The 14830-nt window shown below is 31.4% G+C and overlaps 2 protein-coding genes across 3 annotated transcripts; one reads left to right on the plus strand and one right to left on the minus strand.

Moving 5' to 3' along the window:
* Nucleotides 1–1197: 1197 nt before the first annotated feature.
* Nucleotides 1198–8280, plus strand: LOC110609688 (plastidic glucose transporter 4). Its single transcript, XM_021749454.2, has 14 exons — nucleotides 1198–1390; nucleotides 1534–1823; nucleotides 1929–2043; nucleotides 2260–2327; nucleotides 2728–2860; nucleotides 2944–3043; nucleotides 3138–3250; nucleotides 4509–4602; nucleotides 4727–4880; nucleotides 5463–5609; nucleotides 5706–5779; nucleotides 7103–7191; nucleotides 7282–7396; nucleotides 7817–8280. The coding sequence occupies exons 2-14, from the start codon at nucleotides 1541–1543 to the stop codon at nucleotides 7997–7999; spliced, it is 1668 nt and encodes a 555-aa protein (XP_021605146.1). The 5' UTR covers nucleotides 1198–1390; nucleotides 1534–1540; the 3' UTR covers nucleotides 8000–8280.
* A 1774-nt stretch (nucleotides 8281–10054) lies between these two features.
* Nucleotides 10055–12775, minus strand: LOC110608476. Of its 2 annotated transcripts, none has more exons than XM_021747715.2 (4): nucleotides 12573–12775; nucleotides 11643–11697; nucleotides 11386–11575; nucleotides 10055–10474 (listed from the first exon to the last, which is right to left on the minus strand). In XM_021747715.2, the coding sequence occupies exons 1-4, from the start codon at nucleotides 12699–12701 to the stop codon at nucleotides 10303–10305; spliced, it is 546 nt and encodes a 181-aa protein (XP_021603407.1). In that variant the 5' UTR covers nucleotides 12702–12775; the 3' UTR covers nucleotides 10055–10302. The 2 variants fall into 2 exon arrangements, with proteins under 2 accessions (XP_021603407.1, XP_021603408.1); XM_021747716.2 differs by having other exon boundaries at nucleotides 10055–10460; nucleotides 12573–12770.
* Between the last annotated feature and the right edge of the window lie 2055 nt (nucleotides 12776–14830).

The following is a 14830-nucleotide window of genomic DNA, read 5'->3' on the forward strand; positions in this document are numbered from 1 at the left end:
CCAATTTGCCCATTAAGGCATTGTAATGCAACTCAGTGAAAAATAAAAATAAAAATTGATTGTTCTTCTTAGAAGGACAATCATGAAAGAAGAAGAGAAGGTTGATTATCTGAGATTAATTTAAGGAGTAGAAGTGTTCTTCTTCATTTTTTTTTATTCAAAATGACCCACCAAGCTAATGTACATTACGCATAGGCTTAGGAGTCAGGACTATTTTTTTTTCTTCCAAAAATAAAAAAGATGGGGAAATTAAAAGAGTTACAAACCAGAAAATCCAAAGCCGGAGTAGGCTAACAAGAAAGCCCTTAAATTCAAATCCTTCTTCAGCGCCTCTCACCTCACTTGATTTCGTGGACCCTCTCATTGACAAAGCCCATATAATTAAATCACAGAATTAGGAATCCTTTCAAAAACTAACCCATTTTCACGAAATTTTAAACTATTGAGAAAAAAAAGGAAGTTATTCCATTTTTTTTAAGGATAAAAGTTTTTCTTCTTCTTTTTAGAAGACATTCACTAAAGAATTATAAAGTTATTTGGAGTTTTGACAAATTTAAATAATAATAGTAATAAAACAATTTCAGGGTCCCACAAGCCAGAAACTAGTGCTACTAGTGTAGTACTAGTGCTGCAAGCAGCAATGGACTGGGAACAGAGAACGTAAAGCAGTGGTGAGAATCCACGTCACCCACCTGCGACATCTCCTAAAACGCGACCCAAAATCTAATCCGAAATCCCCGTGTAATCATCCATTTCTCGTTTCCTTTCTTTTTTTTTTTTAAAGAAAAATAATTAAAAAATATGCATATTTCTCGGATCGCATAGTATCGGTATTGATCAAGAAAGATTGACCCATCGTTTGGATGACGCTTATTAATTGTGAGGAAACAGGAAGAGTAGAAAATAATAAAATTTATTTATTTTTTAATTTTATTTAGATAGATATTTTTATATTTTGTTTGGATAAATTACTAGTATAAAGACAAAATTATAATTATCTCTTGAATGGAGTTTATAAATTAACTATTATATCTTTACAAATTAAGAAATATAAGTTTTATGAATTGAGAGAGGCATTTTTATGTCCAAATAAGAAAATTTAAGAAAATTTTTTTTCTCCATTTTCTCAATTCAAACAAAGCGTGAATTTTTGTTTTTTATTTATTATAAAAATGAGAATAAAGAGAATTGAATTCTCCACCAACTTTGTTCTTGTTTGGGAAACTCTTATAGCAAGTGAACTGTCCATCCTCTCTCTTCCTCCCAACGGACTTCCCAAAGCCTCTCTATTTCTAACCTGTAACCAAACAAACAATAAATAGAAACCAGAGCGCAAAGCCAGCAAGCAACCTGTGACACACACGGACGGAAAATTCTCCGAAACGCAAGAGTGAGTCACCCACTTAGAAACGTTTTCATTTTGATCACCTACGATATCACATTGCCTTTAATTCCCACAAATTTTTTGGTTTTTGGATTGTTCTTTACTTTTATCAGACTTTCCTTCCTCAACTCTATGTATTTTCAAATCAGGTGAAACATGCAGGCATCTGTGTGTGCAGTTAAAGGCACTGCCACCAGCAGCATAAGCGTCGGTTGTCGGCATCGTAACCGGAGGAGTTTGCTTGCCGCCAGTGGTCTTGCCGGTGGTTTTAACAAGAGAAGTTCACTATCACTGTCGGCCTTGTCTTTAAACAATAACGGCTGCATGAATTGCGGGATCAGTTTCTGTGGACAGCGTGCAGCTGATTCGTTCTCAATGGGAACTGAGCTCGTGCGAACTGCTTTTTCTAGGTCCCTTCCGATTAAAGCTCTGTCCTCCGGTTTGTTGTCTAGCCTTGATCTCGCGTTTCGATCAATTCTAGTTTCTCTGATTTGAATTGTTCCGAACTGTGACCTTGCAACTCGCAATTGAATCTTACTTGCAGATGATGATATTGAAGAATCTGCTCCTATCCATCCTCAGAGAAAATCTACTGGAACTGTCTTGCCATTCGTCGGTGTTGCTAGTTTGGGAGCTATTTTATTTGGTTACCATCTTGCGTATGTCCGTGTCTAAATCAGGATTTGTATCTTCTTTTTTTTTTTTAACTCTTCAATTGTCAATTCAAGCTTATTTTCGTCCTTGTAAATTTGGCTATGGATTTTTGGCCAGTGATCCCTGATTCAAGATTTTCTGGCGAGCCTGTTAACTTTGGTTGTGCCTTACTCTGTAGTATGAAGTTCATTGTAGTGTTCTCTTCTTTTGTGCTGCTTCAGGGTGGTAAATGGTGCTCTTGAGTATCTTGCCAAGGATCTTGCGATCGCTGAAAATACTGTCCTACAAGGCAAGAGCAAGTTAATTTGCGATGCAAAATGTTGATGCAATAACTTGTATTATATATTTGTATATTTTTGGTTGTACTGGTAGCATGCATTTATTACTTGTGTCAAACTTTAGTGAGACAGAGAATGCCTCAGCCAAAACAGCAGAATGCTTGTGTTAGCTGAGAATAAGGAAATTGGCAAATTGATAAATCTCAGTTTTATTTGTTTTTTTTTTTTTTTTTTTTGGGGGGGGGGTGTGTGGGGTTGTGATTCAGACTTTGTTGAATCAGTCGTAGCTATTTGTATGTTCAGAAATTATGGTTGTATATTTCTTCTTTCCTCTCATTTGTTAAAAATCTTTTACTGTCTCAATTATCAGTTGTGTACAGCTTATGCTTTCCTAACTGCAACATTGAGCAGGATGGATTGTTAGCACGCTACTTGCTAGTGCCACTATTGGTTCATTTACTGGGGGAGCGTTGGCTGACAAGTTTGGCAGGATAAGAACCTTTCAGTTAGATGCAATCCCTCTCATAATTGGAGCATTCCTTTGGTCTGTCCACTCTCACTGGTTGAGTTCTCGTCTTAGAAACTTGTGCTAAAATTAATTTTTATGATTGTTCTAAATGTTTGCAGTACTACAGCACAGACTGTTCAGACTATGATAATTGGTCGTCTACTTGCTGGTATTGGAATTGGCATATCTTCAGCCATTGTTCCTCTTTATATATCTGAGGTTGTAATTTATCAATCCTGAGGTCACTGTTGACTCTGAATAAGTTTGCAAGAGCTTATATGCTAAGTTGCTAACACTGACTTGTTTTAGTCAGATTTCACCAACTGAAATTCGTGGTGCACTGGGGTCTGTAAATCAACTTTCCATATGTATTGGGATTCTGTTGGCATTGGTGGCTGGATTACCATTAGCAGGAAATCCTTTATGGTATTTCTAGTCTTTTTTGTTTTAGTTTCATGCTTAAATTTTATGTTAAATCAACATGAACAATAATATACAAGCATGATAAGATGGCACAGCATACTGCCTCTTTGCAGTTTAACATCATAAAAATGCCGCCTCCAAAACCACTAATATGCTAGAAAAAGGTGGTGTAATTATATGTTATGCTTTTAACTTGATATGCATGCATCAGAGAATATTGAAATGGGCTTCTAAGATTAGCAATGATTCTAAACAAATTGTTGCTGCAATTAAAGCGAGCAGTGGAGTAATGTTAGACTGTAGAGTATGTGTATATATATATATATGTATGGGATTGTCACAACTTTCTGGCATGGTATAAAACTCTATAATAGTCTGGAGTTTTGATATTGGCATGACATTTTTCTGTATCAAATGTAGGAAAAGGTCAAGATTTTATATTTTTTTTCTTTAAAGAACCTTTAAAATGGATCAAAACAGTAAAAAAGAAATACGATGTTCTACTGTTTGTCTAAATGTGGATGGCAATTTAAATTGATGAAGTCTGGTCCATACTTGAGGTTAAATATGGGTGGAAATTCTTGGTAAAATTTCACATACTTCGTGGACAAGTTTATTGTGATTTTCTGAGGTCATGGGTAATTGTTTTGTTCATACTGTAACATGTTACTCTAGTATTTAAGGGCCATCCTCTTCCCTTTTTGGAGGGGCAAATTATTTTTATTTCTAGATTATCATGCAGTCTTAGTTAAATTTTTACTATTCTTCTAGAATTCCCAATTGGATGCTCAATTCACTGCTCAGACATTATTTTCAGAATATAGTAGGTATGCATAAGTTCCGCCAGAAGCTTATGAGTGAGAGTTTTATTTATATATTTTTAATTTCCATGACCTAGGAAAAGAAAAGCAACTGAAGAATTGGTATTTATTAGCATGGCTGGAAAAATAAATAATAAGCTTGTCTCTTTAGCATCCGGAAAACTTTACACTGGAAACTCAATACAACTTCAATTTTAATTGACCTATATAATGATTCTCATGTGGAACTTTTGCTTGGACTTTAGACAAGTTTCATGTGGCAAAAAAATTGTGGTTTATGCACATTTATCAGTGAAGTTAATTGAATAGTGGCCAGTTATATTTTAATTTTGTATTATTCTCATTGTTGTATGTATTCCTAACTGGTCTGTCAGACATTGTCTTTCATGGATCACTTTTTTCTTTATCATATTTAGTTCTCTTTATCTGCTGTCTGTTAGGTGGAGAACAATGTTTGGCATTTCTGCTGTCCCTGCTATTCTATTGGCTTTGGGAATGGCATTTTCTCCAGAAAGTCCTCGTTGGCTTTTTCAGGTTTTCCTATGGACCTTAATCTCTTTGTTGGAGCCTTAGAATATCTTTCTGTTTTTCATTGTAATTAGGTATGGATTATTCATAAATTGGCAAAGTGCTATTGATCAAACACATTGCCTTGCAGCAAGGAAAAATTTCTGAAGCAGAACAATCCATAAGGATACTCTATGGTAAAGAAAGAGTTCCTGAGGTTATGCAAGATTTAGCAGTTGGAGGTCAAGGTTCTGCAGAGCCAGAAGCAGGATGGTTTGATCTATTTAGCAGCCGCTATTGGAAAGGTAACTGTAAAAATATGCAAGCATCTTGCCTTATTGTGAAATCTATTTTTAGAGCGTTATAAGTTGGATCAGGTAAAATTTACTGTTGCACAAACATAAGTTGGGTTAGATGAAATTATGTCGTTTTGATTTGCAGAATTTTATGCGACTTTGAAACCAATAATGAACCAAAACTTTGTAAATCTATTAATAAACACAATCCATATATAAATAGCTATTGATGCATTAACATTTGAGACTTCTGCTACTGAATTTTATACAAGGAATTTGGCGCATGGTTCTGTTGAACTTATTATCTGTTTCTTGGAAGTTACTTGGAAACAGGGGTGCTGAGTCGATGAATAATAACAAAGCGTAGGGTTATTAATTGGTTAATGCACCCAAACTCAAGCCTTAGAATTTTTAGTGATAATGGCTCATCAAGATATGTTTTCACAAAAATAAATACCTAATGGAATCCCAAGATGATCTTCTTGTGCCTTAGTTTTGCTGCTGTCTTTTTCTCGATGTACTGTCCTTGTAATATATAAGTCTGATATACAATGGTATTTTTTATCCTCCTAACTTATTTGCTGTGTGCAGTTGTGAGTGTTGGTGTAGCACTTTTCTTTTTTCAGCAGCTGGCTGGGATAAATGCTGTAGTGTATTATTCCACTGCTGTGTTCCGCAGTGTTGGAATTGCATCTGATGTTGCAGCAAGTGCTCTTGTTGGGGCAGCAAATGTCTTTGGTAAATATATATTTTTGTGTTCTTTCTGGAATCTAGGGAGATCTTTCAATATTTTTCATTTTGCATTCCATGTTTAACATGGTTGGCTTCTTCCAGGCACAACCGTGGCATCATCTTTAATGGACAGACAAGGAAGAAAAAGTCTTCTGATTATAAGCTTTTTGGGAATGGTATGCTTATTTTAGGATAGAAGTATATCTAGAACAGATATATTTGAATTTCTGTTGAAATATTTACTCCCATCAAGTATATAGCTTAAAGTCCTTGAAACTACATTCTGCAGTTTCGTTTTGGTCTTGCTAGTAGTTTTTTATTTTTGTCTCTACCTCTATTGCTGATTTGCTGAAAACTGTTTTAAAGTTCTCTTACCTGTCCAATCCCTAGTATAAGTTAATACCTCCTTTCTATAATTTTTATCCACTTTACTTCTGTTCATACATATTAAGAAAGACAAATTTTTTTTATTGTCTTTCCAATTATATTCATCTTAAAGATATTAAATTTTATTAAATATTAAGAAATATTTTGAATACTTATTTAGAAAAATAACAATTAGTGAGAGGATATTTTGAAAATAAAATAAAATTAAATAGGGTTATAGTAGTCAATTGATATGTTAACTATATGTAAAAAAAAAGGAAAGTGAACAATAATTTTGGACAACTAAAAAAGAAAGATAGACAAAAATCATGAGACAGAGGGAGTATTTTATTAAGAAAATAAAGATAGTATGAGTATCTTTGCCACTGAATCTGTTTTTATTATGAATTGAAATAGTAAATTTGTTTTTCCATGAACTTGTCTCCTTATGTAAATGGTTTTTTTGTTTCCAAAAAAAATTATATAGTAAAATGTATTGTGTTTCAGATAGGTGACAAACTAGCAATATGTTACTTCATTATATGGTCCAGTAAATTTTCATGGATTTAACAGATGTCTTCATAGGCAAATTTGTGTGCTAAAATATCCTTCATGTTTCCTTGTTGAAAGCATGGTTTTATATGAAATGCTGAATTTATATGGGCAGCCACTGTAGGCTTTATTAATGATGGATACAATTGATATTGGTAGAAGGTAATGCCAGCAACTTTTTTATTTCCTGTGCACATGACATAAAATTTGGTTACCTGATGTGATCCTGCCATACATAGCTAAAATGCATCAATAATGATATATATATATATATATATATATATGCTGAATTTATATGGGCAGCCACTGTAGGCTTTATTAATGATGGATACAATTGATATTGGTAGAAGGTAATGCCAGCAACTTTTTTATTTCCTGTGCACATGACATAAAATTTGGTTACCTGATTTGATCCTGCCATAGCTAAAATGCATCAAATATATATATATATGTATATGCATACACGGTTTTTATTGATCTTTTATACCAAATATTATTTAACATGCAAAACTCATTACCCATTTTCGAAGATTATTCTCATGCCTTATACATTTCCATTTTGGCGTTCTCTGCTTGTGAAGGCTGCTTCAATGTTGCTGCTTTCTTTGTCCTTCACTTGGAAGGTACTGGCACCGTATTCTGGCACACTTGCTGTTCTTGGGACCGTTTGGTAAGTTACTGACTTTCCTTTTCTAGTTGTGTTTGGGATTATATCTTTTTTGGCTTGTGAAATCCAAATGTCTTTTATCTCATAACACAGCTATGTGTTGTCCTTTTCACTTGGTGCCGGTCCTGTACCTGCTCTTCTTTTGCCGGAAATATTTGCCTCCAGAATCAGAGCAAAAGCAGTTTCTTTATCCTTGGGGATGCATTGGGTAAGTCACGTGGAGGGAAACTTTCCCTGCTGTTCATAAGTATGGACATTATGAGCAAGTAATTGTATTGGAACGATTTGATTTTTCTTTTGATCGGTTCCTTTAAAATCTAGTTGGTAAGGAAGAAATTAAACATAATTCATCAAATAGAGCAATTGAATTGGACATTAGAACACTCCCCTTCCTTAATGACTGAATTTGTATCTGTATGTGTTCCTATCATTTGAGGCAGGATGAATGGCAGATGATCTTTTCCACAAATGAGGGGTCTTGTAGTCGTATATTCTTATATTTGTGCATGTATCATATGTGTTATTGCGCATACACACGCCTATATTTATATATCATTTGCACATGCTTGATAGGAAAACTGATATAATCTGTGAAATGCTTATGACTACTTGGTTTTATTTGGTATAGATCTCAAATTTCTTCATTGGTCTCTATTTCTTGAGCGTTGTAAACAAGTTTGGAATCAGCACTGTGTACCTGGGATTTGCAGCCGTTTGCGTTCTTGCAGCCTTGTACATAGCGGGTAACGTTGTGGAAACGAAGGGAAGATCCCTGGAGGAAATAGAGCGTGCTCTTAACCCTGCAATTTGATTTGGATATTTTGATTAGTGCACGTGGTAATAATTTTTATGTGGCTCATGATTGGTCTGAAGACGTGGTGCTTTTTCCTTATTTTTGTGGAAGGTTTCTTTGTTGTCCACTTGTATTGAGTGTACTGGGGAATGTTCTCTTATCCTCCATTTTCCTGTCAAATCTTCAGCTGTAACCAGCTTCGAGAGTACTGTCTTTGTTATGTAAATTTGGACTAGAATTTTGGGCAAAACCAGTTTAGGTAGATGGAGCTGTAATAAATATACTCGGGAATTTTGCCATGTGATTCTTTGCAATGAATGTTACATGAATGCTTATCGGACATCAAAATTCTGGAAATATATGCAATCATTTTCATGGTCAGTCGTTCAGCTTGAAGATAAAACTTCTGACGAGTCGGATAGTTAACTGCAAACGCATTCAAATATCAGGCATTATCTCAGGTATGATATAGAAACACCACATGTTCAGTCGCATAATGGTGATTTTTGCCGTATTCTTCCTCTTTCCTACCACTGCTGCTGATTGAACCAGCAATTTACTAACCCCAAAATAAAACAAGGAATTCCCTCTGTAATAGTGGGATGCAGTACACTTCAGCTCTTCAATCTTAAAATTTGACTGGATTTGACTTATGGTTTAAACAAGTCGTTGTTTAAACTCAACTTTGAAATTTATCACTTAAACTGAATTTAAATTCAGCAGCATAGTCAATTCATTTTTAAGTTCGTACGTCAATTAATTTTGAAATTTATTACTTAAACAAACTGAATTTAAATTCAGCAGCATTCAATTCGTTAAAACTCGTGAGTCAACTCGTTTTTAAGTTCGTGATTAGGCTCGTTCAGTATAATCGTTAAACAAGCTCATAAACTAACTCATTAACAAACTACTACTTAAATAAATTCGTGAATAAGCGTATACATTATTTTATATTTAGTATCTAGTATTCAATATTTATTATTTTATGTTAAGAATAAATTTATTATTTGATATATTAAAATTATTAGATATAATCATAATATTAACATAGATTGTTTTATTATAAATTTAAAATTAAATTATAAATAATTTTTTATTATAAATTTAAAATTAAATGATAAATAATTATTTTTTATAAATATATATTTGTATAGTTATTATACTATTATAAAATCAGCGTTAAACTATTAAAATAAAAAAATAACTATAAATAAAAATTTTAATTTTTGACATTAAGCAAACAATATGAAAGCTGAGAATAATTATAAAAGTATATTAACAACTATTAATTAGGTAGAAAATGTATATTATATTTTTAAATTTATAATACTAATTTAATAATGACACTTTTTATATATTATTGATAGAGTTATTTTTTATATTATTTTTGAAGATACATGAATGTTAAAATTTAAGTTGACTAGATAAGCAAATAAAAATTTGTGTGTTATTTATATTATGTTATTAAATTTATATTTATTTGTATTATTTTATTATGAATCGTGTTGGTATAACTTTTTTAAATGTGTTTATTCTTACTTTTTTATATTAATTTTTTTAAATGTGTTTACTCTTACTTTTTATATTTATAGTAATTAATAATGAATTAAAGTGTACCGAAAATAATTTGTAATTATTTATTAAAAATTTATGTTCAAATTTAATTAATGAGTTTTTTAATTGAGTTTATCGAACTGAATTCAAATTACACTTGTTATTATAATAAATACTTTTTGCTTTTTCATAAATCAAGTTCGAATTAAATTCAATTTTAATAAACAGTCATTGTTTTTTTATAAATCAAGTTCGAATTAAATTTAATTTTAATATAGAATTCATAAGTCAAGCAGGAGCGATATACTAAGTTCGAATGGAGCTTAAACTTTCAATTTTCTTTAACAAACCAACTCAACTCGATTATACCCCACATTCCAAAATATTTTTTATTAGTTCAATATTCAATATGACAAATTTGTATGTGAATGATGATGCTATTCTGGACATCGGTTATGTGAGAACAGTGCTGCTCTTAGATCAATTATAAAAGAATATCGTAACTATCTAAAATGATGATGCCCGCAAAATTTCGTTCAAATTCTAGAATTATTGTTTTTGAAGACGAAAACACAAGCAATTGGATAAATCGTTGCCATAATAGGAGCATTACATCTAAATCATTCTATTTTCTGTTCTCTTCCGATAGAGATATATCACCATTTCATCACCCTACCACTGTTGAAATACAAATGATCGTTTATCTCCGTATGATAGCAGATATCCCTCATCGCTTTTTTGGCAGTTCTTAGTTTTATATGCACGTGTTATTTCAACATGTAAAGCAAATCCAACATAAATCTTCTTCCACAATTTTTCTGCCTGCAATCCCGAGCAAAATTTGGAAGTCGAGAAAGCACAATGTTCATATGCGTGGTGATTTTACATGTTGGCTTTCCTTTCCCACCTTTCCTTCGTGTCAAGCCTGCAAAAATAAAACTAAAAAACCATTCAGAAACAAAGGATCTAAGAAATGTTTGCAACATTATTGTTGACTTCCAAAGGGGCATTGCACAATTTGCTTTTCCACAAGTCGTGGAAGTCAAAGAGAAGTGGAAAATATGCCATTAAAAGAAAATCATCAGGATAATCATAAAGCCTACATCCTATAAATTTGATAATAAGTGCAGGAACATTCCTCCAAAATCAGATTACAAAGTGAAAATAAGCTGCTTCTAAATAAACAACTGCAGCAACCAAACAGTGATAAGACTCTCGTTAAGAAAATGCCCAAGTGGTTTCTTTCTAATTGAATACCCATATCTGGCCTACAAAATATCCTGTGGAACAGTTATTGCAGGAATTCCCCATCTGTTCCCACTTGAGAGACAAAATTTGCATTCTAATGACATCCATGTGCATACAAAATGCAAGCATAAGCATACACAAATGGGAATAGGATATTCAAACGTCCCCAAAGGAACAACTGGCTGGTTAAAACTTGGAGCTTCAAACTTGAGTCATGGGACTGGCGTATGAGGTCTATGTGAAGGGGAGGACTAGCCGCCATTGTCTAGTCCAATGCTGGATGGACCAAAAGAACAAAGGATCTCTTGCATTACAGTGATGCACACACTCCACATATGGCTTTTTCTGACTACTTTTTCAGACCAACCTTGAATGTTCAAATTGAAAAAAGATAAAGCTTAAAAGTGTCCTTGTAAGAACAGAGAAGTCCTTGTGGCACTTCAAATTCTAGTCTATTTATGAACATTGCAGGCCAAATGTGTATTACAAGAAAGTGTCTTTAGTCTACAAATCATAACTACCAAGAATCAATCGGCGCAATTATGTATAATTCTACTTGTATGAAATATCATCTGTAGCCATTGGCTAATGCCAAAACTTACCCCCAGTGCAATTTCTGGCGCTTCTTTGGTGCTTTATCTACTGCTAAATTGTCAAGTTGTTGTGGGGAATTAACAATGTCAAGGTGTTTTTTCAAGTTGGCAACACTCCGGTCCTCAATTTTTCTAGCTGTATCTTTACCATCACTATGTTTGAGGCCTTTGCCATGAGATCTGCTAGTGCCACTGCCATCTGAAATCCATATGATGAAATTAGACAATCCCAAATGCAATGTATAATACTTAATTGAGAAAAGTACCTTCAGAGTTCTTTTGAAGCTTTGATTTTATCTTCAACCGTCTCTTGTGTAGCTCCTATAGAATGCAAGAATTCAAAATTCCTTACATAATTATTGGAAGGAAAAGAAGTTAAACAAAACTGATATGCAAGAGAACTACTATAGCATATGGGACCAACAAAACATAGTCCCTTGCCAAAAATATAAATCTGATTTGCATATGCAAAGATTGATACATAGGAAAAGGGTTTAATTTCAACAATGAACAACCAAAAACATAGAATACATGACAATTTTTACCATATACCTTAATTTTACAATATATTCTTCACAATTTCAATAGGAATAACTGCAAAGCAAGACTTATTACTCAAACAAGAAGCCAACGGAGACCTACTCCATGATGGTAACTCAAGATTGTCATTTACACATATTTCAAACTGAAAACCTAAAAAAAACTCCACAATTTGGTGACAAAAATGTGCCATTGAGTTTGCCTAACTAGCTCATTAGTATTAAGAAGGTGGCAGGATCTGAGCTCAGTATTCTATTGAAATTGTTTCATACATTCAACTGCAACCTACATAACATCTTACAATACCAGGGGGAGAAAGCATAAATATTAGCCATCACACTACTGGGGACTTGAAAAAACTAGTCCATTTGGTTGCTAATGTATGGACCTAATCCACAACTTGACGACGGCTCTCCAATAAGAAATCTATTACCCCCAAAACCCTTCTTTTCGAAACTACTACTCCAGTTAACTTCTACCAAACCTTGCGGTGCTTATTGCATGATCTTTAACAAAATAATAATTGCCCAATTGAAGAAATACGTTAGGGATTGGGAAATGGGTTCTTACACCACAAAATAATAATTAAATTTCGCAAATTTGTAATTTGTATAATTGATGTGTATGTAATATGTGTTAGGGTAGTGTGGTCGTACTTGGAGCTTGAAGACCTGCTCTTGGGAGACACGGGTGGGCTTGAAACCGGGTTGCAAAGATGGGGTTGAAGCTATTGCCGCTTCTTTTCTCTCATCTTCTCCTTCTACTTCTTCTTCTTCGCGACTCATATGGTTGGATGTTGATTTTCACCGCCTGTCTGGTGAGCAACGAGAACGCTCGCTTTTCGCGGATTCAACTATAAAAACGGTGCTCAAAAGAAAAATTACAAAAACGGTGCGTTCTGTGGGATGCACGATCATTTTTAATTCATAAGAATAGGGATCTAAACGGTACTGTATTGGCGAAAATTAAACTAATCCAAATCTAAATCTGATTTATAATTATATAAAAATTCATATAAATTCAATTTTAAAAGAAATTATCAATATAAAAATTATTTAATTATTGAATAAATAATTATATTATCTATAAAAATAGTTTACGTTTAAACGATATATTCATTATATATGTTAATTAATTATACATAATTTTGAATACTCCATAAATATTTAATTTATTAACTATTTAATTTAATTTTTTAATCATAAAAAGATACTATTTTTTCCATTCTATAATTTTTATTTATTTTATTTTTTATATATATTAAAAAATAAATTTTAATTTTAATTTTTAATATATCCATAATAAAAATGTTAAATTTTATTAAATATTAAGTAATATTTTGAAAAATTTTTTAAAAATAAAATAAAATTATAACAATAAATTTATATGTTATTATAATATAAAAAATTAAACAATAATTTTAAACTATTTAAAAAAATTAATAAAAATGATATGACGAATAAAGTAAATTAAAATAAGATTTATGGAGTTAAAAACAGCAAGCAGTTGAAGGATTTTAGCTATAAAGTAAAAAAATTACAAAAAAGAAAAGCCCAAACAACCCAATTCAGAAGCAACAATCTAACTCAAAACCAAGGTTCTTTCTAACAAAACCCTAACTTATGAAAGAGGAGAAGATGGTATGCCATTACGGGTGACCATTCGGTCGGTTTGATTCAAAATCGAATCGAACTAAATAAATTGAAAACTGAAATTTTAGTGTTTATGAAAATCAAACCGAATCGATTTTGGTCAGAAACCGAATCGAATCGATACGGTCTGATTCGGTTCGATTCGGTTCGGTTTGATCGGTTTCGATTTTTAATAATTTTTTTATTTTTTACACTTTATTTTTAATATTTTAAAATTTAATTAAAATATTTTAATCTTAATATAATTTAATTTTTCTATCGTATTGAAAAAATATATTATTATCACTAATCGGTTCGGTTCGGTTTTTTCGATTTTTTTCTGATCAAAACCGAATCGAACCGAAATAACCAAAATTTCTGAAATTAAAAACTGAATCAAATCGAAATATATAAAAAACCAAACCAAATTTTCAAATCAATTCAATTCGATCAATTTTTTCGATTTAAACCGAATACTGTTTCACCCCTATATGCCATCACCATCGCTCAGTGGCGGAGGCAACGGGGACTAAGGAGAGTCTGGCCTCCAAAACATTTTTTAAAACGATTTAATAAGTATATTAATTTATTTTTAATAATTAGTTATTTATTAATGTCACTGAATATTTATAAAATATTAAATAAATATACTACTTTTTTATTGATTGACCTCTCAAATATTTTATTACTATCTAATTTTTGTAATTTATAATTTTTATATTATGATTTAAATTTAAATTTTCAAATACGTGGTTGTTAATAAAAATATAAAATTTAATTTAAAATTAATTACTAAAATTTTATATTCACAAATTAAATTTTTTTTTTTATCTTCATTTTCTCCCTTTATTTTTATAAATATACTTACCATGAAGTTATTCTTTTTTAAATATGATAATTTATTTTATAAATTTAATAATTTTATTTTTAGTCTTTATATAAATTAAAAGTTTTTAACTCTACTTATATTAAATTTCAATTCCAAATATTTTATGAAAATAATTAAAAGATTATAAATGTGACTTCTATAAAAAAAATTATCAATTTTTTTTTAAAAAAAGTTGATAGTACTTTAAAAATTAATTTTTAATTATATTTTATAGTAATTTTTTTAATCTATTTTTTATGGTCTATAATTAGTATATGAGAGAAGAATAAAAAATTACCTAAAATATCCATTATATTTTTATATTATTAAAATAAATACTAAACTTAATTAAATGTTAAAATTAATTTATTTTAAATATTTATTAATTAAATTATTTATAAAGTTTATATAAATA

Source organism: Manihot esculenta, chromosome 2 (assembly GCF_001659605.2).
Source record: "Manihot esculenta cultivar AM560-2 chromosome 2, M.esculenta_v8, whole genome shotgun sequence".
Classification (NCBI taxonomy): domain Eukaryota; kingdom Viridiplantae; phylum Streptophyta; class Magnoliopsida; order Malpighiales; family Euphorbiaceae; genus Manihot; species Manihot esculenta.